This window comes from Neoarius graeffei, chromosome 11, assembly GCF_027579695.1.
Source record: "Neoarius graeffei isolate fNeoGra1 chromosome 11, fNeoGra1.pri, whole genome shotgun sequence".
NCBI classification, from domain to species: Eukaryota; Metazoa; Chordata; class Actinopteri; order Siluriformes; family Ariidae; genus Neoarius; species Neoarius graeffei.
Genome location: NC_083579.1, coordinates 77,413,079 through 77,440,242, shown reverse-complemented (window position 1 = coordinate 77,440,242; position 27,164 = coordinate 77,413,079). Strand labels below are relative to the sequence as shown.

At 40.7% G+C, this 27,164-nt stretch overlaps 1 protein-coding gene across 1 annotated transcript in view; it reads left to right on the top strand.

The window, feature by feature from the left end:
* Positions 1 to 27,164, top strand: part of alk (ALK receptor tyrosine kinase) — a 225,471-nt gene that overhangs the window by 184,396 nt on the left and 13,911 nt on the right. The window contains exon 21 of the mRNA XM_060934731.1: positions 2,742 to 2,834. Within this exon, the coding sequence (XP_060790714.1) occupies positions 2,742 to 2,834 (93 nt within the window). The remainder of the gene's footprint in view (positions 1 to 2,741; positions 2,835 to 27,164) is intronic.

Genomic DNA, 27,164 nt, shown 5'->3' with positions numbered 1-27,164 from the left:
TGCATGGCAAGGTTGCAAGGCGAAAGCCACTGCTCTCCAAAAAGAACATTGCTGCTCATCTGCAGTTTGCTAAAGATCACGGGGACAAGCCAGAAGGCTATTGGAAAAATGTTTTGTGGATAGATGAGACCTAAATAGAACTTTTTGGTTTTAATGAGAAGCATTATGTTTGGAGAAAGGAAAACACTGCATTCCAGCATAAGAACCTTATCCCATCTGTGAAACATGGTGGTGGTAGTATCATGGTTTGGGCCTGTTTTGCTGCATCTGGGCCAGGATGGCTTGCCATCATTGATGGAACAATGAATTCTGAATTATACCAGCAAATTCTAAAGGAAAATGTCAGGACATCTGTCCATGAACTGAATCTCAAGAGAAGGTGGGTCATGCAGCAAGACAATGACCCTAAGCACACAAGTCATTCTACCAAAGAATAGTTAAAGAAGAATTAAGTTAATGTTTTGGAATGGCCAAGTCAAAGTCCTGACCTTAATCCAATGGAAATGTTGTGGAAGGACCTGAAGCGAGCAGTTCATGTGAGGAAACCCACCAACATCCCAGAGTTGAAGCTGTTCTGTATGGAGGAACGGGCTAAAATTCCTCCAAGCCGGTGTGCAGGACTGATCAACAGTTACCGGACACTTTTAGTTGCAGTTATTGCTGCACGAGGGGGTCACGCCAGATACAGAAAGCAAAGGTTAACATACTTTTGCCACTCACAGATATGTAATATTGGATCATTTTTCCTCAATAAATAAATGACCGAGTATAATATTTCTGTCTCTTTTGTTTAATTGGGTTCTCTTTATCTACTTTTAGGACTTGTGTGAAAATCTGATGATGTTTTAGGTCATATTTATGCAGAAATATAGAAAATTGTAAAGGGTTCACAAACTTTCAAGCACCACTGTACATTAAAGAAAAAAGTTAAAGATAGACTGTGAAAATAGTGTTATTCCACCTCCACACTATCATTTAATTTTTCACCCATTTCAAAGCCCTGCTTTATCACCACAATCACTATCAAAATTACACAATCTCCCAGTTCATTTCACGAGGCTGTCATCATTTCATCATTTGGGTGACTGGTTTTTGCTTGCCTCTTTGCTGATGAGATTAACTCAGCGTGAGTACAGTTCATCTGAGAGAGTAAATAACAAGAACATCATCCCAGAAACTGTGGAAGTAAACGTGCAAGTACTCATCAAAATAAACACTGTGGTAAAGTTGAATTGTCAATGTCATCAGACTAACTCAAGCAGAAAAGTATAAACTCTTCAACTGATTTAAAGTAGGGCGATGAAAGCAAAAATATTTTTCACAAAAGAAAAAAGTCTGACTCAGAATGGTGCCTCAAATTAGTTCCTTTTTCACAAAGGAAGGTGGAAAAGCATTAGTTAAACCTAACAACAGCTTCATTCCTAATCTCTCAAACGTTAGCTAGCATGGTAATAACTCTAAGGATACAGACTAGCTGAATGGCAATAGCAAGCCGATATTTGAGAGATTAAGAATTAGCCAAGACTAATTACAGATCTCTGATCTCTCAAATGTTAGCTAGCAGGACAATAACACTGACAAGCCACCTAGATGCCAATAGCTAGCTAATATTTGAGACATTGAGAATTAGCTAAGGCTAAAGGTTTGCTTCTAATCTCTCAAATGTAAGCTAGCATGTTAATAATGCCGATGATACAAACTAGCTAGCTAGCTAATATTTAAAATATAAAGACTCAAGACTCACTAACAATGGATTTCTATTCTTTCAAATGTTAGTTAGCATGATAACAAAGTACTCTGACAAACTACTGGAATGCCAATAACTAGCTAATGTTTGAGACATTAGGAATAAGCTAAGGCTAGATCTCAGCAAGTTTGCTCCTAACCTCTCAAATGTTAGCTAGTATGCTAATAACGCTGACGATACAAACTAGCTAGTTAACATTTGAAAGGTTTGGAATTATTTAAGATGAACTAACAGCAAATTTCTAAGTTCTCAAATATTAGCTAGCATGATAATAAGTCTACTGATACAGACTAGCTGAATGCCAATTGCTAACTAATTAGGAATTAACTGAGGCTAGTTAGCAACAGCTTTATTTCTCATCTCATCTCGTTATCTGTAGCCGCTTTATCCTGTTCTACAGGGTCGCAGGCAAGCTGGAGCCTATCCCAGCTGACTACGGGCGAAAGGCGGGGTACACCCTGGACAAGTCGCCAGGTCATCACAGGGCTGACACATAGACACAGACAACCATTCACACTCACATTCACACCTACGCTCAATTTAGAGTCACCAGTTAACCTAACCTGCATGTCTTTGGACTGTGGGGGAAACCGGAGCACCCGGAGGAAACCCACACGGACACGGGGAGAACATGCAAACTCCGCACAGAAAGGCCCTCGCCGGCCACGGGGCTCGAACCCGGACCTTCTTGCTGTGAGGCGACAGCGCTAACCACTACACCACCGTGCCGCCCAGCTTTATTTCTAATCTCTCAATTGTTAGCTCATTATGAATATATGATTACAAAGCAGTTTAGTGTTGTTCGAGTATGCAGTGTATGGAAAGTAAATATTTTTCTCTTTGGAATGTAGTGAGAAATAGTTAAAAGCATCAAACTCAAGTTAAATATAGATGTTTAAAACCCAGACTTAAACACAATTGCTTTGTTATTTTCCAAAGCTAGTTTTACTATAAGTCCTTCATCTGGCACTAAAGCTGTGTTTATCTTTCACAGGGACATTGCAGCGAGAAACTGCTTACTCACTTGTAAAGGTCCAGGAAGAGTGGCCAAAATTGGAGACTTCGGCATGGCCAGAGACATCTACAGGTACGTTGACCATGACCAAATGTCTTAAAGAAACCCAAGACCTTGAAATTATAGAGTTCTAGCTGACAAATATGTGATTTTAAGCTATTGAGCCATAGTGTTTACTTCTGAGCCCATAGTGTTTACTGACTTACTTCTCAATACTTCTGACTCATTTCGTGGCATCTATTTCTTTCTTATGTCATCACTACTCTATTTTTAGATGTGGTTCAATGGTAAAGTGGTAAATATATTCAATAAATGTAATGAGTTCTTTGGGGGTCTTTTCGAGGGTTCACTTGCACAAAGAATCCCTCAAACATTAACACTTTCATACATAAATTTAAAGTATTAAAAACATATCCAGATTATTTAGATATGCAATTTTATGTAACAAAAGACTATCATATGAATTTCATTCCTTCATCATCTACACTACTTATCCATTTTTTTTTTTCACGGGTAAGCTAGAGCCAATCCCAGCTGGCACTGGGTGAGAGGCAGGGTACACCCTGGACGGGTCGCCAGTCTATCACAGAGAGACATACAGCCATTCACACTCACCTTCATGCCTGTGGGAAATTAAATAAAATAAACTATTATCCATACAGGACACGTTTTCATCTCATCTCATCTCATTATCTCTAGCCGCTTTATCCTGTTCTACAGGGTCGCAGGCAAGCTGGAGCCTATCCCAGCTGACTACGGGCGAAAGGCGGGGTACACCCTGGACAAGTCGCCAGGTCATCACAGGGCTGACACATAGACACAGACAACCATTCACACTCACATTCACACCTACGCTCAATTTAGAGTCACCAGTTAACCTAACCTGCATGTCTTTGGACTGTGGGGGAAACCGGAGCACCCGGAGGAAACCCACGCGGACACGGGGAGAACATGCAAACTCCACACAGAAAGGCCCTCGCCGGCCACGGGGCTCGAACCCAGGACCTTCTTGCTGTGAGGCGACAACGCTAACCACTACACCACCGTGCCGCCCAGGACACGTTTTCAATGGAATAAAAACGTGTTCTATTCCCTTCTAGCAGGTTTCATTCATTTGATTCAGTAGCATGCAATATTGTCAGCATATTGCTTATCCTACATGTATTACGTCACTCTACCCAATGGAGAATGAGCGTTGAATATGGTTTACAATATTGCATGGTTGTCAAGACAACATGATGTCACACGTCGGAGCTGATATGGATATTCAGTGAGACAGTTTTCCGCTGCGTACGTGCAGAAGCATTTCTTTGTTCAACAGGAAAGACAAAGATGCATTGAACACCCAAAAGGTGACTGAAACTTCATTAGATATTCTTCACACATATTTACAAGAGAAAAACATACCAACGGACATTGAAAAACTGGAAAAGAGAGTGTATTATAATAATAATAATAATATAATAATGTCTGGCTTTTTTTGTGGTAGATCAGATGTATTCCATTCAGCTACGCGTCTTTGACCCATTCAGTATCATGCTATCTGAATGGAATACATCTGATATACCACGAAAAAAAGCCTGCCAATATTATTGAAATATTCAATAAAATATAACATATATTTCACACACACCAAATGAACACAGTCTAGGACTGTTGCATGATGAGCTGATTAAAAAAATCTTCAATTAAAATATACTTAAAAAATTCATGAGGTGTTGTCTAGAGTCTAAAACAAGCATGTGTATATATACGGTTTTGGTCAGAAGTTTACATACAGCATCAGTCAAAAGCCTGAACACACCTACTCTTTCATAGATTTTTCTGTATTTTGTATTTTCTATACTGTAGAACAATACTGAGACATCAAAATGATGAAATAACATCTGGAACATAGATGGAATTATGTAGTAAACTAAAAAAAAGTGTTAAAAAAAACCCTAAATGTTTCATATATATATATGTTATTTACCAGCTGGGAGGTCCGTATCATGAAATACTGTGACCAAGGTTTTGAAAGTACTCACTGAGGCCCTCTGGGCCGAGGTCAGTATTCAAGGCCGAAGTCACGGTATTTCACCATATGGACCGACCTTAAGCTGGTAAATACTATATTTTTTTCTTTACCAAATTCTAACAGAAAATGAGAGCGCCCGATAGGGAAAACCGAGCCAAGCCATTTTGAATCCTCATTCACGGCTGTAATGCAAATGGCTTCCTCCTCGGTATACAAGTGCACTTCCATGGCAGGAAAAAACTACATTTTGCCACCTATGTACAGTGCTCAGCGTAAATGAGTACACCCCCTTTGAAAAGTAACATTTTAAACAATATCTCAATGAACACAAACAATTTCCAAAATGTTGACAAGACAAAGTTTAATATAACATCTGTTTAACTTATAACGGGAAAGTAAGGTTAATAATATAAACTTAGATTACACATTTTTTCAGTTGTACTCAAATTAGGGTGGTGCAAAAATGAGTACACCCCACATCAAAAACTACTGCATCTAGTACTTTGTATGGCCTCCATGATTTTTTGACAGCACCGAGTCTTCTAGGCATGGAATGAACAAGTTGGCGACATTTTGCAACATCAATCTTTTTCCATTCTTCAACAATGACCTCTTTTAGTGACTGGATGCTGGATGGAGAGTGATGCTCAACTTGTCTCTTCAGAATTCTCCAAAGAAAATAATTTCTTTCCACCACAAAGGTGAAGGCTACAAGAAGATCAGCAAAGCTTTACTTATCAGTCAGAATACTGTAGCAAAAGTGGTACAAAAATTTAAGAAAGATGGAACTGCAACCATCTCACAGAGATGTCCAGGTCGTCCACGGAAGTTAACACCTCAACAGGAGCATCTTCTGATGAGAAGGGTTGAAGAAAATCGGCGTGCAAGTTCACTGCAGTTATCTAAAGAAATAGAAAGCCAAACTGGGGTGACTATTTCCCGTGACGCAATATGGCGTACACTGCAGAGGAATGGCATGCATGGATGCCGTCCACGAAAGAAGCCTCTCCTAAAGCTCAGGCACAAAAAAGTCCACCTAGAGTTTGCCAGGGCCCATGCTGACAAAGATGAAGACTACTGGGACTCTATACTCTGGAGTGATGAGACCAAGATAAATGTTTTTGGAACTGATGGCTTCAAAACTGTATGGCGTCACAAAGGTGAGGAATACAAAGAAAAATGCCTGGTGCCTACAGTGAAACATGGTGGTGGCAGCGTCCTTATGTGGGGCTGCATGAGTGCTGCTGGTGTCGGGGAGCTGCATTTCATTGATGGCATCATGAATTCACAGATGTATTGCTCTATACTGAAAGAGAAGATGCTACCATCACTCCATGCCCTTGGTCGTTGTGCACTTTTCCAACATGACTAAACACACATCTAAGGCCACTGTTGGATTTCTGAAGAAGAACAGGGTGAAAGTGATTCAGTGGCCAAGTATGTCTCCTGATCTGAACCCAGTCGAACACCTATGGGGAATTCTGAAGAGACAAGTTGAGCATCACTCTCCATCCAGCATCCAGTCACTAAAAGAGGTCACTGGTGAAGAATGGAAAAAGATTGATGTTGCAAAATGTCGCCAACTTGTTCATTCCATGCCTAGAAGACTTGGTGCTGTCATTAAAAATCATGGAGGCCATACAAAGTACTAGATGTAGTAGTTTTTGTTGTGGGGTGTACTTATTTTTGCATCGCCCTAATTTGAGTACAACTGAAAAATGTGTAATCTAAGTTTATCTTATTAACCTTACTTTCATGTTATAAGTTAAACAGATGTTATATTTAACTTTGTCTTGTCAACATTTTGGAAATTGTTTGTGTTCATTGAGATATTGTTTAAAATGTTACTTTTCAAAGGGGGTGCACTCATTTACGCTCAGCACTGTAGTCCCCTATTTATACAAATAGGAGTCATTCAGGATTCAGCCATGTTTTTGCTCGGCGTTGGCAAGTTAGAGGTTTTTAGCTTTCTCCTGAAATGTTTTATTTTATTTCTTCTTCCTCAGGGTAGTAAAACTCGCTTTCGCTGTGACGACTGTCGTTATCGCTATCCATGCTGTAAAATTAATGCTATTCTCCTGAGAAATGCTGGCAAAAATTTATAAGGTTTTTGATAATCTTCTAAATAAATCTTATAAAAAAAAAAGATAAATGTTGACAAAAAATTCTACTATGTTTGTTGATGTTGTGAACAAGCGAGTCGCCAGAGGTCCATAACCGGGGTCCGTAACCGGAGTCCGTACTGTAGGATACGGACCCGCTCGCCAGCCAATCAGAGCGCAGGATTTGATGGAAACTGCACCGCGAAAAAAATTATTTCAGTTATTCAGCGTATCCAATAGTGTTTACCCTGATGATGCTTTACACTCTATTGTCATTATCTTAACCAGCTTCATGAGGTAGTCATCTGGAATGCTTTTCAGTTAACAGGTGTGCCTTGTCAAAAAGTTCAGTAGCGCAATGTCTTGCCTTCTTAATGCATTTGAGATCAAACAGTAAATAATAAAAATACAGTAAACAGCCCTATTCAACACCACAACTGTAGTAATCCATACAGTATTATGTCAAGAACTGGACAACTAAGTAAAGAGAAATGATATCCATCATTGCTTTAAGACATGAAGTGTATTTTAATTAATAAAAATAAAGAAAAACTTTGAATTCGAAGGTTTCCTTGAAATTTAGTAAGTGTACATTGGTTAACAATTAGTCACTGCCACATTCTATAAATAATATTAGACAATGGGATAGTAAAATTGTTTATATTCACATTTAATAAGGTGTAATATGTCAATAACCATTCAGATAAATAAAGAGAAATGACATCCATCATTACTTTAAGATATGAAATGTCTCTTAACTAATAAAAATAAAGAAAAGCCATTGAATTTGAAGGCATATCCAAACTTTTGACTCGTACCAGGCTTGTAGTACTCGAGTCCCGGACTCGGACTTGAGTCCGACTCGTGCCCTAATTTTAAGGACTCATGACTCGACTTGAGCACTGATGACTCGGACTTGAACACTGGGGACTCGAGACTGGACTCTGACTCGAGGTTTAGTGACTCGACCACAACACTGACTGGTACCATATATGAACATGAATGTCATCATGGACATAAATGTCATGGCAATATTGAGCTTTCAGTGATTTTTGTTGAACTGTTCTTTTTTGGCAGCAGAATGAAGTGCATTATGAACAGAAAAAAAATGGTGCATGTTTTAATTTATTTTGGGTATTCTGAATTCAGCACAGGGTCATAATTACACAAAAAGGGTCAAAATAGACAGTACATACTGTATCCCTACTTAGATGATTAATTCAGTAGTGCTGAATGTTCTAAAATGTCTTTGAATTTATCAAAGCCAAGGCCTCTTAACTTCTTGTTTGTGAAACTGGTTCAGATGGTCAGGGCCAACCCAGGAACTGCCACAGCACAGGCCTGGCAGGAACTGGAAACTGCTAGAACATTGTTTATAGTCAAGCCAGTTTTACACTGCCATGAACTGACAGGCTGCTGTCCAAGAAAGAAGCCCCTGCTCCAAAACTGACACCTTCAAACTCGACTAACATTTGCAGCTGACCACATGGACAAAGAGAGAGCCTTCTGGCAGAATGTTTTATGGTCGGATGAGACAAAGATTGAGTTGTTTGCTCCGAGTGTGTTTTGCTGCCAGTGGAACTGGTGCATTGCACAAAGGGATGGAATAATGAAGAAGGAGAAGTACTTCAGAATTCTTCAGCATAACCTCAAACCATCAGTTAGACGGTAGAAACTTGGACACAAGTTGGTTGTTCTAACAGGGCTATGATCCAAAACAAACACCAGAGCTGGTTGTGGAATGGATAAAGCAGGTTAATATTAACCTTAAAACAAGTCCTGACCTCACCCCTATTGAAAATATATGGACTGGGCTTAAGACTCGGGTCCCTCCCAGGAAACACGCAAATTTCATTGAAGTCTACCAAGAAGGGTGGTCAAATATCTGGCCAGAATTCTCCCAGAAGCTTGTTGATGGCAAACAAAAACATCTGGTCAAGGTGAAATTTGTTAAGGGAAAATTTAACCAAATATTATTTATATATAAATTTAGCCACATATTATTGATGTAGGTTTATTTTTAACCTTGTATGTATAACTTTGGTCTTGTGTTGATTTCAGAAAACCCAGAATAAACTAAAACGTGCAAAAGTCTTGTTTTTTTTTTTGTCAGTATACGGTATGTTGTACAATCATTCTGTCACAGTAAAAGAACAGTTCAAAGAAATCATCGAGAACCCAATATTGCCATGACATTCATATCCATGTATGTAAACTTCTGACCGCAACTGTATGTGTCCGTATAAATATATACAGCGCCCTCCACAATTATTGGCACCCCTGGTTGAGATGTGTTAAAAGCCTTAAAATAAATTCAATTTTTATTGCACAAGCATAATCTCACACTGAAAATTGTAGAAAAATGTAACCCTTAACTCAAGTGAATTTAAAAAAAAATCCCTGACTAAGAAATAATATTATTTTTCATAAAATGACCTGTTCCACAATTATTGGCACCCATAACAATTCCTAGAAAATAAATGTAATTGAAGCATTTCTGTCATTTCTACTGTGGTTTATAAAGTTGGTCAGCATATCTAGGAACCTTTAATTAGTAATTCATCACATCCTGTTTCCCTGGGGTATAAATATGATGTGACACAGAGGCCTATTTCTCTTATCCACTCTTCAGCATGGGAAAGACAAGAGAACACACCATTCAGGTAAGGCAGATGTGTGTCGACCTTCATAAGCCAGGCAATGGCTACAAGAAAATAGCCACTCGCCGATGCAAGTTTATCTTGCCACCACGCACAGTGAGGAGGATGGTAAGAGAAGTAAAAAGGTCTCCAAAGCTCACTGTTAGAGAATTGCATCAAAGAGTAGCATCTTGAGGTCACAAAGTCTCCAAAACAACCATCAGGCGCTATCTACATGCCAACAAGCTGTTTGGGAAGCATGCACGGAAAAAGCCTTTTCTCACTTACAAGCATAAACGTACCGGTAAACGTCTGGAGTTCGTTAAGCGGTACTGGGACTTCAACTGGAACCACGTGCTTTGGTCAGGTGAGACCAAGATAGAGCTTTTTGGCAACAAACACTCTAATACATCACAAAAGATGAGTATGCGGAAAAGCACCTCATGCCCACTGTGAAGTATGGGGGAGGATCAGTGATGCTGTGGGCCTGTTTCTCTTCCAAAGGCCCCAGGAACCTTGTTAGGGTGCATGGCATCATGAACTCTTTGAAATACCAGGACATTTTAAATCAAAATCTGGTGGCCTCTGCCCGAAAGTTGAAGATGGGTCGTCACTGGGTCTTTCAGCAAGATAATAACCCTAAACATGTGGCCAAATCTACACAAAAATGGTTCACCAGACACAAAATCCAGCTCCTCCCATGGCCATCTCAGTCCCCAGACCTCAACCCAATTGAAAACCTGTGGGGTGAACTGAAGAGGAAAGTGCATAGGAGAGGACCCAGGACTCTGGACGATTTAGAGAGATTGTGCAAAGAGAAATGGTCGAAGATCCCTCTCTCTGTACTCTCCCATCTTGTGAAATGTTATAGGAGAATATTAAGTGCTGTCTTGTTGGCAAAAGGGAGTTGTACAAAGTATTAACATCAGGGGTGCCAATAATTGTGACACACATGATTTCATGTAAAATAATTATTTCTTAATGTGGGATTTTTTTTTTTCCACTGAATAAATGCACTTGAATTAAAGGTTGGATTTTTCTCATTTTTTGCATTGTTGTCCTATATTATTAAAAAAAAGAACTTATTAGAAGCCTAAGAACATATCTTAACGAGGGGTGCCAATAATTGTGGAGGGCAGAAAACATTAAGAGAGCAATTTTAATTTTTTCCACAGCTGTACTGTATATATTGTGGAAAAAGCTTGTAAGCACATGCAAAGACATGCTGCACTGATGATGGCAAAGTGTCTGAAGAGCAAAATAACTCAAGATTGAAAAAAGAGAGAGAGATAGAATGTATAATAGTTAATTTTTCAGTCTGAACAATGTTGCATTGAACAATAACATCACAAAATTAAAGAAAGCATTTATGCTATGCAAATGAGATTACAAATAATTACGACAGAACGTATTACAACATTGTAATTAAAAATAATGATGACTTATCCAGCACTTCTTCAAATTTAATTTATAGATAATCTGTTAATTTAGTTTAGTTTTTTTAACAAGTTTTAACACATGCATAGAATGAATTGTATGAGAAAATAAAATAACTGTGTTTATTCTATTCACATTCATTGGACATAAGCAGTTGCACACTCTGATTGGCTATTCTACTACTAGGCTATCAGCTCATATATCAGCTTCTAAGCGGAAATGATTTTGTCGGATGTTTTGTATAAAGTTTTTATTGATCAAATTTGCAAAAAATAAAAATGCTCTGTTTCTCAAAATCCAGTGAATGTGGATAGAATAAAACAGTTATTCCACTCAATCTCATCATACATGGATTATAGACAACTCGGTGCTACGCGTCTCGTCAGCTATCAGCTCATGTACGACTCGATTTCGTGGAATAATTGTGAATTATTTCTCTCTTTAAAAGTTCACATGAACAGAAACACGCATACTGTGTTAACTTACTTTTAAGCAAACAATTTGGCATGAAACTTTACACTTTTTCGTAGTGGTATACAAATAAGATTTGTGTTAGCATGAAATCACTTTTGCCACAAATGAATGAACAAACAAACAATATATAATAACATCATTTAATGAATTTAGTATTGTATATCAGGGTTTCTCAACCACTGGGCCGCGAAGCACCATCTGGTGGGCTGCAACTTTTTTTTCCAAGTTTGAAGCCAAATACTAAATAGTTCAGGATGTCGTCATGTCCCAAATCCGGTAGCTGGTTTGCCAAACACTTTTCAAGTGGAATAAATACATTTGTGGGTAAATTAAGAAGAACAAACCTTTATTTTTGTCACATTCCTCCTTTGCATTTAACCCACGCATGCATGCACACATGCAAACACACACAGAGACAGAGAGCGTGCACGCAGAATAAATAAATATGTTTGTGAGTAAATTATATGGATCTGTGATGCCTGCTGGAAAAGAAGAGTAGGGAGGATTGAGAATCGAGCAACCATGGTTTGTTTACACCCGATACTAAAACTTGTAGTGTCCGAGCAACCATCACAAAGACACGGACAAAAAGCCCAGAAATTCCTCCTTACCTAGGCAAAAACAATACAGGATTTATCTTGTAGTGTCCTGAGCTCCAGATCTTTAACCCAGTCACATATAAAAAAGTTGTTCTCCTCCATGCTCTTCCAAGTTTTCATCTGTGTGTCCGTGTAGAACGATGTCTGCAGCACCAGGTAGTCTGAGATGTCGGGAAACTCAATGGATGGAAAATTTTCCAACTCATAGGAAAAATCCTTCTTTGTTAGTGTGTAAGGATCTAATCCCATTGAGTGGTTTCTATATCCACTTCTTTTGAGTGAACTTCTTGGTGTTAATAACTTGCTTGTTTGCTGAACACAAACATGGCAACAAGTTCTTGTGTTAATGGACCAGACTCCACTTTTGGATCATTAATCTCTTTTGACTGAGAATGACCTGCGTGCATGGATTGGCTTCTGGTACATCCATACAGTTTTAAATACATCACCTACAATTAAAAAGAGTTTGTTTTTATTGCATTTATTTAATTCCTGGGCTCCCATTTGTAACAGGGAGTGATGTCACATCCCTTTAATACACTTTACAATAGATTATTAGGTTCTAATAGAATAGATGAGACAAAATAATTGGGGATCTTTTATAATGGGCTACAGGTCGCTACAGGTATGAACAGGTGGGGCTTAAAGCAGAAAAGGTTGAGAACCCCTGGAATATATGATAAATAAATAAACAAACAAACAAATAAATAAAAATCTATTCAAGCTTTATCCTTCGAAAGTCTTGAATGATCATTGCTTAATCATGTGCAGTAGTGGTTTGTTGTGTGTACACATGGTGTAACCAGTGGTGTAGTCTACTTTTTTTTTGCAGTGGGTATACTCAGTGCTTGCCATGCAACGCCCCCCCGGGAAAAAAATTTATACACACGTGTGTGTGTGTATATATATATATATATATATATATATATATATATACGGTATACGGGTGGCACGGTGGTGTAGTGGTTAGCGCTGTCGCCTCACAGCAAGAAGGTCCAGGTTCGAGCCCCGTGGCCGGCGAGGGCCTTTCTGTGTGGAGTTTGCATATTCTCCCCGTGTCCGCGTGGGTTTCCTCCGGGTGCTCCGGTTTCCCCCACAGTCCAAAGACATGCAGGTTAGGTTAACTGGTGACTCTAAATTGACCGTAGGTGTGAGTGTGAATGGTTGTCTGTGTCTATGTGTCAGCCCTGTGATGACCTGGAGACTTGTCCAGGGTGTACCCTGCCTTTCACCCGTAGTCAGCTGGGATAGGCTCCAGCTTGCCTGCGACCCTGTAGAACAGGATAAAGTGGCTAGAGATAATGAGATGAGATTATATATATATATATATATATATATGTGTGTGTTGTGGCTATACTGTTATATTTGTACTCATCCATCTTGTAACTGTCTGATAACCTGAAAGCAACACCTCATGAGCACCATCACTGCCTAATGCATAGTAATATGCATCTGGAAACTGGTTTTGTGTAGAGATCTACTGTATGCAAAACAAATGTGGTTTAAATGTACAAAATTTATAAAATTTTGATTCACCATTCAACTTAAGATAAGTGGGCTTTTCCATCATTGTTTTTTTATTTTTTTTATTTTTCATGTATCAAGAAAATTTGACATATTGACGTAAATTAAACACATATCACAATAATATATTTTTAACATATTAAATGCATTTCTTATTTCTTATCTATTCAGCACATCAGCTTAAATGAACAATAAAACATCCTAGATGTGCTAAAACAAATGTTTGCTTCAAAGAAGAAAAAAATAATTTAATTAACAAATACGCAATGCCCTTCAGTGTGTTAGTCCACAAGCCCTGCAAAAAAGGTCTACAGGACTTTCCAGGTGTTTTTATATTCTGGCATTTGAGGTCTGCATTGAAAACACTGAAATAGTGTCGTTTGTTTTCGTTTCATGATTTCGCATCAAGGCAACAGGCATCAAACTACGTAGCTTCGTACGACCTGTATGCTTTCCCCTCTATTCTGACCTCATTTGACTGGCTACATACACGACAAGTGCAGACGGCTGGCTTGACTGACATAGCAACAGTTGCTATGGGGGGCGGAGCTCCCGGAAGGGTCAATTCTCTGCTCTTGGATCAACTCGCAACGCCTTGAGTGCTGAGTCGGGCTCTGTCAGCGTCTTCTTAATGAAGCCCATAGGATTTGAATTGAATAGGCGCTTGTAGCGCTAAAGCGTGTTTGGTGGACACAGGCATCTAGGAATGGAACTGTGGAACATTCATCTGACAATGTTGACGTTGGTTTGGCCAGTTCAAATAACGAATATATTTTTCGGTAGGCGTATGCGCATACGCAAATCACTGAGCTCTTCAGTGAGTATACGGAAATCGCTGAGCTTTTCCAGTGGGCATACGGCGTATACCTGCGTATCATGTAGACTACACCACTAGTGAGCATTGTATGTTGTGTACACCCTTTGTGACGGTGTTACACCGTGTAACACCCTCACAAAGGGTGTACACAACATACAATGCTCACTAGTGCACTACTTTGACATGATCTTATGTGCAGTATTTATAAGATTCTAGTGATAAAAACATTCAATGTAATAATGGAATTGGCTTGTAGAGGTGTTCCTTTCTTCGCTTTTTTATTTTTATTTATTTGTTTATTTGATTTTTACCCTTTTTGTGTTGATATACAGTAGGGCTGTAGTGTAGTATCAGCTGACGATTTAGCCTAGCTTGCCAAATGTGGAGAACTAGATGAAACTGATGAGATTTATTAACATCAGTAGTTCTGGTAATGAGGGGATTGTTTGCCTTCATTGTATCTTCACAGGCAGAAAATGAAGAGAATTTGAGCTGCTTGTGCGACGCGACTGTTTGCAGCCACACAAAGTGGGACATCACATCATGTCCCAAAAATAGCCGTTATTATTTTTTGCAAAATTGGAATATTGCCGGGCGGCATGGTGGTGTAGTGGTTAGCGCTGTCGCCTCACAGCAAGAAGGTCCGGGTTCGAGCCCCGTGGCCGGCGAGGGCCTTTCTGTGCGGAGTTTGCATGTTCTCCCCGTGTCCGCGTGGGTTTCCTCCGGGTGCTCCGGTTTCCCCCACAGTCCAAAGACATGCAGGTTAGGTTAACTGGTGACTCTAAATTGACCGTAGGTTTGAATGTGAGTGTGAATGGTTGTCTGTGTCTATGTGTCAGCCCTGTGATGACCTGGCGACTTGTCCAGGGTGTACCCCGCCTTTCGTCCGTAGTCAGCTGGGATAGGCTCCAGCTTGCCTGCGACCCTGTAGAACAGGATAAAGCGGCTAGAGATAATGAGATGAGATGAGATGGAATATTGCCAGTGAAGTATTTCATGAGTCTGCTTATAGTCACTAACTAATGAATGAGACTAACAGTTTCTTTTCCACCACCACTCTCTCCTTAACGTATGTTTTTTTTTCTTACGTTCTCTTGAACTTGCGACCTGGTGGATCAGGAGGTACTAAAGTCCTTGGGTGCTTTTAAAAAAACCATGGAGTTTCATGTAAAACATATGAAGAAAATCGAGATGTGTGAAAGCACCATCAAGATTTTTTATTTTTTTTGACCTCCAAAAAGAATTTGCCCCTGTCATATTTGCAATTGCTTAGTAATGAGTATCTGGAATCCAAGGATTTAACTGATTCAGTAAATAATAAGCACCTTCATCTAAAAAAAAAAAAAAAGATCTCTGGCTGAACATTCATTAAATGCCTGGAAGATATGACATAAAAAAAATATTGCATATGTTAAGAAATAGGTTTCTAGGGTGCAATACAAAGAAAGTGTTCAGCGTCTGATCTTCAAATCTTGAGTTCAAATCCCGCCATCCTGCTATCCATGGCTAGGAGTCCAAGTGAACAAAACTGTCTGTGCTTTCAGGGATGGCAGGGTGGCATCCTCTCTGTTCCTTATCAATCACAGTGACACTAGTTGGTCATGGGCGTCTGTGAGCTCATGGATGCAGAAGTAGGAGGATAGAGCTTTCCACAAGTGTGTTACGTTACACAACTGGCAGTTAGAAATGATGTAGTTGGTTGACTTTGTGTGCCTCAGAGGAAGTGAAGAAACTTATTAAAATATCTTTTTTTTAGCATTCCAGGCTTGTAGTACTCGAGTCCGACTCGTGCCCTAATTTTAAGGACTCGTGACTTGACTTGGACTTGAGCACTGATGACTCGGACTTGGACTCAGACTCATGCGTTAACTGCATTCAGACTCGTAAATTGGAGACGAGGACTCAGATTTTTTATTTTCTGTAACATGCCATAAAAATTTGGCATAAGATATTTATATCTACATTAATTTTTATACTAATTTTGTGCAAGAGAATGCACATTCACCTGTTCATACATCATGTTCAGGAACAAACTAACATTAATGGCGCTAAAATGCCTGGAGAGACGCCCCTAGGATTGTCCACTTTGTTTATATAGACTTCTCATGCAGTGGGAAAAAATGCACTGCTATGTGTTCCATATGTAGAAGAACTATCAATGAGACGACGGGGACAACCTCGAACTTCAATCGTCATTTGGTAAGACTCCACCCAGAGAAGGAAGTGACATACTATGTTCATTGCTCTGTTGATAGTGGGCGGGGCTTGCTGAGCGATGAACTAGCCAGTGTTAACCCTCTCTCATGTTATTTGCCCTGTTGATAGTGGGCGGGGCTTGCTGAGCGATGAACAAGCTTTTTATCTGTAGCCTGTTAACTAAAACGGGGCAGTCGAGCAGGAACGTTAGTCCAACACAGTAGCAGAGACACTTTCACATAAAGGCAGCAACAGCCACCGTCAAATGTTGCGGTTGGAGTCTTGTTCTCAGACTCGACTCGGATCAATATTGGACTCGACTCAAAATTTTCTTTACTTGAACACTGGGGTCTCGAGACTGGACTCGAGGCTGAGTGACTTGACTACAACACTGCAGCATTCTCATGTAAAATGCTGAACCTTTACTACATCTTGCCAATATACATGCCAAGTCTTCAAGTCCTGAACTTTATGAGACTTATCTTTGCTCATATTTCATACCTTTCTCAGGACCATCAACAATTAATGAACCTTAACAGTGTCATAACATAACATTCTGTGACCAAAAATTGGTCACTTGACTGTGGCATTATGCCAACTTGACACCAAAATTGAATAAAGCAGTCCTCAGGTCAGTGGATATTCACTGGTATGCGTAAATGTACAAGAAAAAGTCATGCAGCCTTGTGAACACTGTCCTTGAGCAAAGTGTTTATGTCTTAGTCGTGCTGTTGAAATCTCAAATCTGGTTGCTCACAAGGTGATGCCTTTTTACAGCTCTGAAAATATTTCCAATTACGAGGCAACTCAAGGTCAAGGGTTTTTTATTTGTCATTTCAACCATATACAGTTGGTATAGTACACAGTTAAAACGAAACAACGTTTCTCCAGGACCATGGTGCTACACTAAAGGACTACAATCTATAATAGAACATAAAGTGCAAGAGTACAACACTGCAGACAATAAACGACACAAACAGCATAAAGTGCAGAGTTGAGTGTGCATATTGAGGTAGTATATGAAAAGAGAATAAAGAAATGTAAACCTTGTGTGTTTGCCACATTTCCGCCTCCTTGCACACCACTTCTGATGACTCCTCCCTGTGTCACTGGCCTCAGGCGAGGCCGAGGACTGGAGGCCTGTTCCTCGGAGCAGGCCGAAGTTGCATAGCTTCTCCAGCAGATCGTCTTTTATCATGTTTTCTGCATGGTATCTGTATTGAAGGAGTGTCTGGAGATGGTAGACATGAACGCCAGTTGATTCGATGTCCATGTGCTGTACAGGGTCGAGCAGAGGAACAAAATGAAACAAAAAAAGCACCATTTTGGATCCAGAGAGGCCGCTGCATGCTGCTGCCGCACTGCCATCTTGAACTAATATTTATATCAAAGGCAGCATTGGTAATTTTGGAGAAACCAGCAATGTATGCTAGATATTGAAAAATCCCACCCCTTCCTTTCAATCTTGCCTCCAAAACACATGAGCGCTACAATAGAGGACAGGGACTTGTATGGTGCTCCTCGGACCTGCCTGATCCATCCTGGTGCCCTACATCTGGCTGGAGTCTCATCACATCGCTCCTGTAGAGGACGGCCCCATATGGACAGTTGAAAGTCGCACTTGGAAGATGCTCTGGACCCTTACAGTAATGTTTTCTGCCCGAGGACTACAGTTGACTTGCTAACTTTAGGACTGCAGTTGTCATGAACAGTTTTGCACTCAAGTCTTCATCAATGAACAGTTTATAACTTCAACAAAATAGACTTCATATTAAAACTATAATGAATTTCCTGGTTTCACAGTTATACTTTGTGACTCTATAGGACACAGTTACAGAAGTGAATTATTTATAATCACGCTATCTGTTATCACCCAGATGAGGATGGGTTCCCTTTTGAGTCTGGTTCCTCTCGAGGTTTCTTCCTCATGTCATCTGAGGGAGTTTTTCCTCACCACCGTCACTACAGGCTTGCTCACTGGGGATAAATTAGGGATAAAATTAGCTCATGTTTAAAGTCATTACAGTTCTGCAAAGCTGCTTCGCGACAATGTCTGTTGTTAAAAGCGCTATACAAATAAACTTGACCTGACTTTACAAAAAGTGATTTAAAAAAAAGTGTAGTTGCTGATATAGTGATGTTTTCTGTGTGGGAGATTTAATTTAATTTAGTATTTTTGGAAGGAGTCTTCAGTGTCAGAGTTTTCTAAGAGTCAGAGTTAAAGGTGTCACGAGGAAAGTCTTCAGGAGAGATGACTTTGCAGTTTCTCAGTTATGTATCTTATTTAATTAAAGAGAGAGCAAAAAGGTGAGGCTGGTTTAAAAACAAACAAACAAAAAAACAGGAACTAGCTTGTTTAAGACATTCGACAGCCATGTCATGCTTTAATTAGTAATATATAGATTTAGGCACTGCCTAAAAGTGGAGCTCCCATCTGTTTCTGGGTTGTAGAATTTTCTTATATCATAGCCAGTCTCTTTTGTTTTATTTCTTTACTGGCTAACACTGGCCACTAGGCGGTGTGTATGACTGGTAATTACTAACACTGGCCACTAGGCGGTGTGTATGACTGGTAATTACTAACACTGGCCACTAGGCGGTGTGTATGACTGGTAATTACTAACACTGGCCACTAGGCGGTGTGTATGACTGGTAATTACTAACACTGGCCACTAGGTGGTTTGTCTCACCTCATCTCATCTCATTATCTGTAGCCGCTTTATCCTGTTCTACAGGGTCGCAGGCAAGCTGGAGCCTATCCCAGCTGACTACGGGCGAAAGGCGGGGTACACCCTGGACAAGTCGCCAGGTCATCACAGGGCTGACACAGACACAGACAACCATTCACACTCACATTCACACCTACGGTCAATTTAGAGTCACCAGTTAACCTAACCTGCATGTCTTTGGACTGTGGGGGAAACCGGAGCACCCGGAGGAAACCCACGCGGACACGGGGAGAACATGCAAACTCCACACAGAAAGGCCCTCACTGGCCACGGGGCTCGAACCCAGACCTTCTTGCTGTGAGGCGACAGCGCTAACCACTACACCACCGTGCCGCCCCTAGGCGGTGTGTATGACTGGTAATTACTAACACTGGCCACTAGGCGGTGTGTACGACTGGTAATTACTAACACTGGCCGCTAGGCGGTGTGTATGACTGGTAATTACTAACACTGGCCACTAGGCGGTGTGTATGACTGGTAATTACTAACACTGGCCACTAGGCGGTGTGTATGACTGGTAATTACTAACACTGGCCACTAGGCGGTGTGTATGACTGGTAATTACTAACACTGGCCACTAGGCGGTGTGTATGACTGGTAATTACTAACACTGGCCACTAGGCGGTGTGTATGACTGGTAATTACTAACACTGGCCGCTAGGCGGTGTGTACGACTGGTAATTACTAACACTGGCCGCTAGGCGGTGTGTACGACTGGTAATTACTAACACTGGCCGCTAGGCGGTGTGTATGACTGGTAATTACTAACACTGGCCACTAGGCGGTGTGTATGACTGGTAATTACTAACACTGGCCACATGGACAAACCACAAAAAGTCGACTCGATGGGTTTACCATTTTTTCTTAGGTATGGTGCTCCGCTGGGAGCTCCGCTAAAATTGTTCACCTTGGCAAACTGCTGTGCTCTAAGAGAAATAAAACAGTTCAGAATATGCTCTTATCGCAAAATGAACAACTTTGTGGTTGGAACTCTTGCTTCATGACCAGATACAGCACATTTCTCCCTGCTATTGCATGATATCTCTCTCTCTCTCTCTTTCTCACTAAACAATTCAAGATGCTCAGTATTGTTCCATTTGATCTTTGAGAGGAACTGGAGGTAGACCCTGACAGCTTCTATTGCAGTAGGAGATGTCTGAAGATGACTCAGTGAGCTGGAGAAAAGAAGCCTGCTGAGTGAGCAGAAGTGGTGTCGTGCTACAATAAAGCAGTTTTAATTGCTGAAGTAGATTTCTGCACATCCCTGCTAAACTTCAGGAGCTCAGAACTTTAGAAAACTTTCAAATTAGAGTTTTAAAATTCTTCTGTGCTTTCGAGACCAGTTGTTTTATGTAATACTGTCTGGGGAATTGCATCTGTATCTGCGTGAGAGAGAGACAAAGATAGATTGGTTTAATACATTTGATTAACCCCGAGTTGTTAGCTTATATTTCCTCTGTTTTTGTCTCACTAAGCCAGCAGTCTTTCAGTTCTTTGCTCACTTAGACAAATGTAATCCAATATAGAATAACTTAAGGCACCTTCTATTTGCATTGCATGAAGAAGGGCAGGATGCAATGTGCACCCAACTTTAAAACTTTAAAAAAGCAAGACTTACTAAGCATCATTTACTCCAAGTGCAAGTGCTGTTTGCACTTATTGCTGTTTTATATATTGCTTTATATATTTATATGCGTATATTTTGCTATTTGAATTTTCTATATGAATAATTTACTTATTGATACAGCATTGGTAGGTGTATGAGATACAGTAAACAGGTAAAATGTGTTATGTAAAAAAAAAAAAAAAAGATTGACCTCAAATATAAAGACAAAGGTTCTGACTGCAAAGTTGAATTCTGGGTAAAAATGCTCTATTTCTATTGCTGTTGGAGTTTCGAGATGTTTCGCACTGATCTGAAGTTGATTTGAGTTGAAATCGAGGAGTTGTGCTGCTGCACACACACACACCGTGTATCCTGTGTGGAAACGTTTTGCTGAGATAAAACGCATCCCACATTTTATGATTCCGGAGCTCGCCGAAGCAAGTGAGCAACAATATCACATGAGCACCATGGGGTGTGTTTGACCTGCTTTTAAGCAAAACATGTCGGCGTAGGTAAACATGGTGGACTCGGCTCTCCCGCCAGCTAAAATCCAGTGCAAAAGAAAAGGAAAATATACAGTTAGGTCCATATATATTTGGACACTGACACAAATTTTGTTTTTTTACCTGTTTACTGAAACATATTCAAATTTAGTTATATAATGGACATGGACATAAAGTCCAGACTTTCAGCTTTCATTTGAGGGTATCCACATTAAAATTGGATGAAGGGTTTAGGAGTTTCAGCTCCTTAACATGTGCCGCCCTGTTTTTAAAGGGACCAAAAGTAATTGGACAATTGACTCAAAGGCTATTTCATAGGCAGGTGTGGGCAATTCCTTCGTTATGTCATTCTCAATTAAGCAGATAAAAGGCCTGGAGTTGATTTGAGGTGTGGTGCTTGCATTTGCTGTGAAGAAAACATGCGGTCAAAGGAGCTCTCCATGCAGGTGAAACAAGCCATCCTTAAGCTGCGAAAACAGAAAAAACTCATCCGAGAAATTGCTACAATATTAGGAGTGGCAAAATCTACAGTTTGGTACATCCTGAGAAAGAAAGAAACCACTGGTGAACTCATCAATGCAAAAAGACCTGGACGCCCACAGAAGACAACAGTGGTGGATGATCGCAGAATAATTTCCATGGTGAAGAGAAACCCCTTCACAACAGCCAACCAAGTGAAAACACTCTCCAGGAGGTAGGCGTATCAATATCCAAATCTACCATAAAGAGAAGACTGCATGAAAGTAAATACAGGGGGCTCACTGCACGGTGCAAGCCACTCATAAGCCTCAAGAATAAAAAGGCTAGATTGGACTTTGCTAAAAAAACATCTAAAAAAGCCAGCACAGTTCTGGAAGAACATTCTTTGGACGGATGAAACCAAGATCAACCTCTACCAGAATGATGGAAAGAAAAAAGTATGGCGAAGGCGTGGTACAGCTCATGAGCCAAAGCATACCACATCATCTGTAAAACACGGTGGAGGCAGTGTAATGGCTTGGGCATGCATGGCTGCCAGTGGCACTGGGTCACTAGTGTTTATTGATGATGTGACACAGGACAGAAGCAGCCGGATGAATTCTGAGGTATTCAGAGACATACTGTGTGCTCAAATCCAGCCAAACTGATTGGTCGGCGTTTCATAATACAGATGGACAATGACCCAGAACATAAAGCCAAAGCAACCCAGGAGTTTATTAAAGCAAAGAAGTGGAATATTCTTTAATGGTCAAGTCAGTCACCTGATCTCAACCCAATTGAGCAGCATTTCACTTGTTAAAGACTAAACTTCAGACAGAAAGGCCCACAAACAAACAGCAACTGAAAACCGCTGCAGTAAAGGCCTGGCAGAGCATTAAAAAGGAGGAAACACAGCGTCTGGTGATGTCCATGAGTTCAAGACTTCAGGCAGTCATTGCCAACAAAGGGTTTTCAACCAAGTATTAGAAATGAACATTTTATTTACAATCATTTAATTTGTCCAATTACTTTTGAGCCCATGAAATGAAGGGATTGTGTTTAAAAAAATGCTTTAGTTCCTCACATTTTTATGCAATCATTTTGTTCAACCCACTGAATTAAAGCTGAAAGTCTGAACTTCAACTGCATCTGGATTGTTTTGTTCAAAATTCATTGTGGTAATGTACAGAACCAAAATTAGAAAAATGTTGCCTCTGTCCAAATATTTATGGACCTAACTGTAAAAGTGAATCAGCTAGAAAGCACACCAGGAAAGCGATGGAAACCAAAAGGTTGTCCACAAGAATTTTGGGGAAGGGACAGACCGACAGCTGGAATCGACTGAAGGATGAAACGGGTGTAAAATCCGATGAATTTGCAGCACTTGCCTTGGATTGGTGAGTCTGAGGATGGAGTTATACACCGAATGTTTTTGATTGGACAAAGAAAGAAAAGAGAACACAAAAGCAGGAACAGATAAAAGATATAACGTGTTCGTCTTTTGTTTTACGGATCTATTCAAGAACGTCAACCACAAATTATATCCCTGCAACTCAAAACTCTTCGAGGTCGACACAGAGTCATGGTGTTTTCCACGCGTCACCATCTTGGTGTGACGCAGTTCCATAATTATGCTAATCAGTTCAAGCTCCTTGCGTTCGGCTGTTTCCTGTTTCCATAGGGCCGTACTGTTTACCTCAGGAGGTAGGATATTCGGTCCCAAAATGGAGGAAAACGACCCTCAGCACATCAAAATGATCTCAACTTGTCCGCATGATATTGTTCTTGCGGAACATAAGAAAACGCCATGCACAAAATAAATAAATAAATAAATAAATAAATAATCACATGACTTTGCAGTCAGTACCTTTAAATCCATTTTGTAGATGTGTTTCCCCCCCTCTGTGTGTGTATTTTCATGGCATTTGAGCTGAATACTAATACCGCCACTCCATAAGTGAGGCATTCTGCCACTCAGTTGGTGTAACCACACATAGACTTCCAGACAGGTTGATGTCTCGTACATACCTTCTAGCAAGAGACAAAGTGGTTGGTCATACACCTCTACTGACGTTGAATCTACAATATGTTCAGACAAATGCTAAATAGATTCAATGTCATAGTGTACATTTAAAAATAAACTTAAAACCAAGATAATGGGTTTGAGTGAGACGCTAGGCTAATACAAGCCACCAGTAAAGCTATAATGTGTATTAGCAATGATTCTGCAAGACACTTGAACTGTACTGAAGGGATTAAATCCAAAAGATATTCCTTCAACTGGTGTTTTGATGATGGTGGGAGAGCACTGACTAACGTCAGTCCACAATCTCCTACAAACCTTAGCATGTGATTTGATCATTAATGCTCTTGTACCCTGTAGGTAAGTAGTGGGGTCATCCTGGAAGAGATCACTCCCGTCAAGATAAATAAAATATGATTACGTCGAAAGACAGGGACAAAATACCTAACATAACAGGAGCACCAGTTTGAGACACTATTCTTAAAGGAGAACTGAAGGCAATTTTTTTTATCAAAATTCTATTTCTCATTTTATCAAATATATAGGAATGCATTTTTGCTCGCTATTTTGTCACTACTATAGCACGTTGAGTGTTTGAAATACGCTATGTAATATATCAGTCCATATGTAAATCAAATCAAATCAAGTTTATTTGTATAGCGCTTTTAACAATAAACATTGTCGCAAAGCAGCTTTACAGAATTTGAATGACTTAAAACATGAACTAATTTTCTCTCTAATCTATCCCCAATGAGCAAGCCTGTGGCGACGGTGGCAAGGAAAAACTCCCTCAGACGACATGAGGAAGAAACCTCGAGAGGAACCAGACTCAAAAGGGAACCCATCCTCATTTGGGCAACAACAGACAGCCTGACTGTAATATTAACAGTTTAACAGGTATAACCCTCAACTGTCCTCATGGGGCCGTCCTTCACAGGAACGGTGCGATAAAACTCCGACCAGACATAGGGCACCGGGATGGATCAAGCAGGTCCGAGGGGCAGAAGAGGCCAGCATCTCAATCCCAGGATCAACATGTAACTCAGAGGGACAGATGGGGGGGGGGGGGAGAGAGAGAAAGAAAACACGTTGTTAGGTATGCCCTAAAAATGACAAGTATTAAATCTGTGTGGTAGGCTCGCAGAGACGAGAGTCTTTACATCAGGCATAACACACAACAATGGCATGTTAATATGGTAAAAAATATCATGACCTGCTCTGGCTGGATGCTTGACTGGGTGATGGGAGCACACTCCTCAGCAATGATGAGATGCAGATGGGATCCTTAGGGCTGGCCAAGACAATTCAGTTACATTTCACCGGGTCTGGGACATGCGACAGAATGTCTGACGGCCGATTCCCTGCAGGCTACGATAGCCAGTCGAGGTCTCCACCCTCTCCACCAAAAGATTTCCTGTTGACTCCATGTAACTCAGAGGGACAGATTTGGGGTGGGGGGGAGGGAAAGAAAACACAGGTGGTTAGGTATGCCCAATGTCACCTGAATAAGTAGGAACAGTATACATATTGCACCGAGTACAAGCAGGGACTCCGGCAACTAACTATGACAGCATAACTAAAAGGAGAGAGCCAGAAGGTAACACAGGCATGAGGGAGCCCCAGGACATAAAGCAGCCAGCCACTACACCGTCAACAAACTCGAGTGAGCAAGCAAGTGGGGACTGACAGCATCCATACATCCCAGTTTACCAAAACACTCTATGTCTGAGGACCCTCCATATCTACTCCTTTACCTCATAAACACCATTAACAAAAGGCTTGACTAAACAGATATGTTTTCAGCCGAGACTTAAACACTGAGACTGTGTCTGATTCCCGAACATTACTTGGAAGGCTGTTCCATAACAGTGGGGCTTTGTAAGAAAAGGCTCCGCCCCCTGATGTAGCCTTCACTATACGAGGTACCAGCAGATAGCCTGCACCTTTTGATCTAAGTAGGCGTGGCGGGTCATAGAGGAGCAGAAGTTCACTCAGGTACTGTGGTGCGAGACCATTTAGTGCTTTAAAGGTCAATAGTAGTATTTTATAATCAATACGAAATTTGATTGGGAGCCAATGCAGTGTGGATAAGACAGGCGTGATGTGGTCATATTTTCTAGTTCTAGTAAGGACTCTTGCTGCTGCATTTTGAACTAACTGGAGCTTGTTTATGCACTTATTGGAACATCCAGACAGTAAGGCATTATAATAATCCAACCTGGAGGTAACGAAAGCATGGACTAGTTTTTCTGCATCATGCAATGACATTAAATTTCTTATCTTTGCAACATTTCTGAGATGAAAGAAAGCTATCTGGGTGATGTTATCAATGTGAGTTTCGAATGAAAGACTGGGGTCAATAATCACTCCGAGGTCTTTTACTGCTGCATGTAAATGAGATTCGTTGAGACCTGTGCGAGACATCGTAGGACGGAAGTAAAACGTACAGCGGAAATCAAAGTGACCAACATCTGCCAACGTTGTCAAAAGACGCGCGCACCCTCTTTCGAATGCTGATGTAATCAAGCCGGACGTTTTGTTTGTTTTGATGGCAATCAGGACAGTTTGAAAAAAGTAGGCAGTAATCGTCATTTAAACTCATTTTTGTGCAATATTTCATTTGGAAAACAGTTTTCAAAATGGCAGCACTGACAACTGGCTGACACTTCACGTTTCGAAGTCTCGCACAAGTCTCGTGAAGATCGCGCGGATAAGCGACGCCTGCCGTGGACCAAACGAACTAAGGTGGTGTTTACATTAGACCGTATCAGTGGATCATCAGATTGTTTTTAAAACGATTCGCGTGCACACAGCAACGCCAATACACGGATACGCTCGGCTCCGCAGGCATCCTGCGCTCCAAATCACTCCGCCCTGAACAGCGAGTGCCCTCTGGAGGGTGCGCACTCCGGCCCTGCGCAGCTCACAGAGCGCACGAGTGAAGTGCACAAGCTGTGATTCGGGACAAATAGCAGCAAGTGAAAGTCCGCTCCGTTTTTCAGCAGTCGCGTCACATGACCAACGTGGCATGACCAACGCCAGCGAATCAGGAAGGTGGATGTCACAGTGACGTTGTCCAATGACGACGTCAGCTAGAGCTCAGCACAGTGTATCCTCGTTCCTCAATGTTTACACAGCACCGGATCAGATACGTAATGGATTGAATACGTGGGCCCTGGCGGATTCAAGTTGTTCCGCCTGTGGAGTCGTTTCCCAGCATTTTAATGTGAACGGACAGTGCATCCGCGACGAAAATGAGACGGATACAGTCTAATGT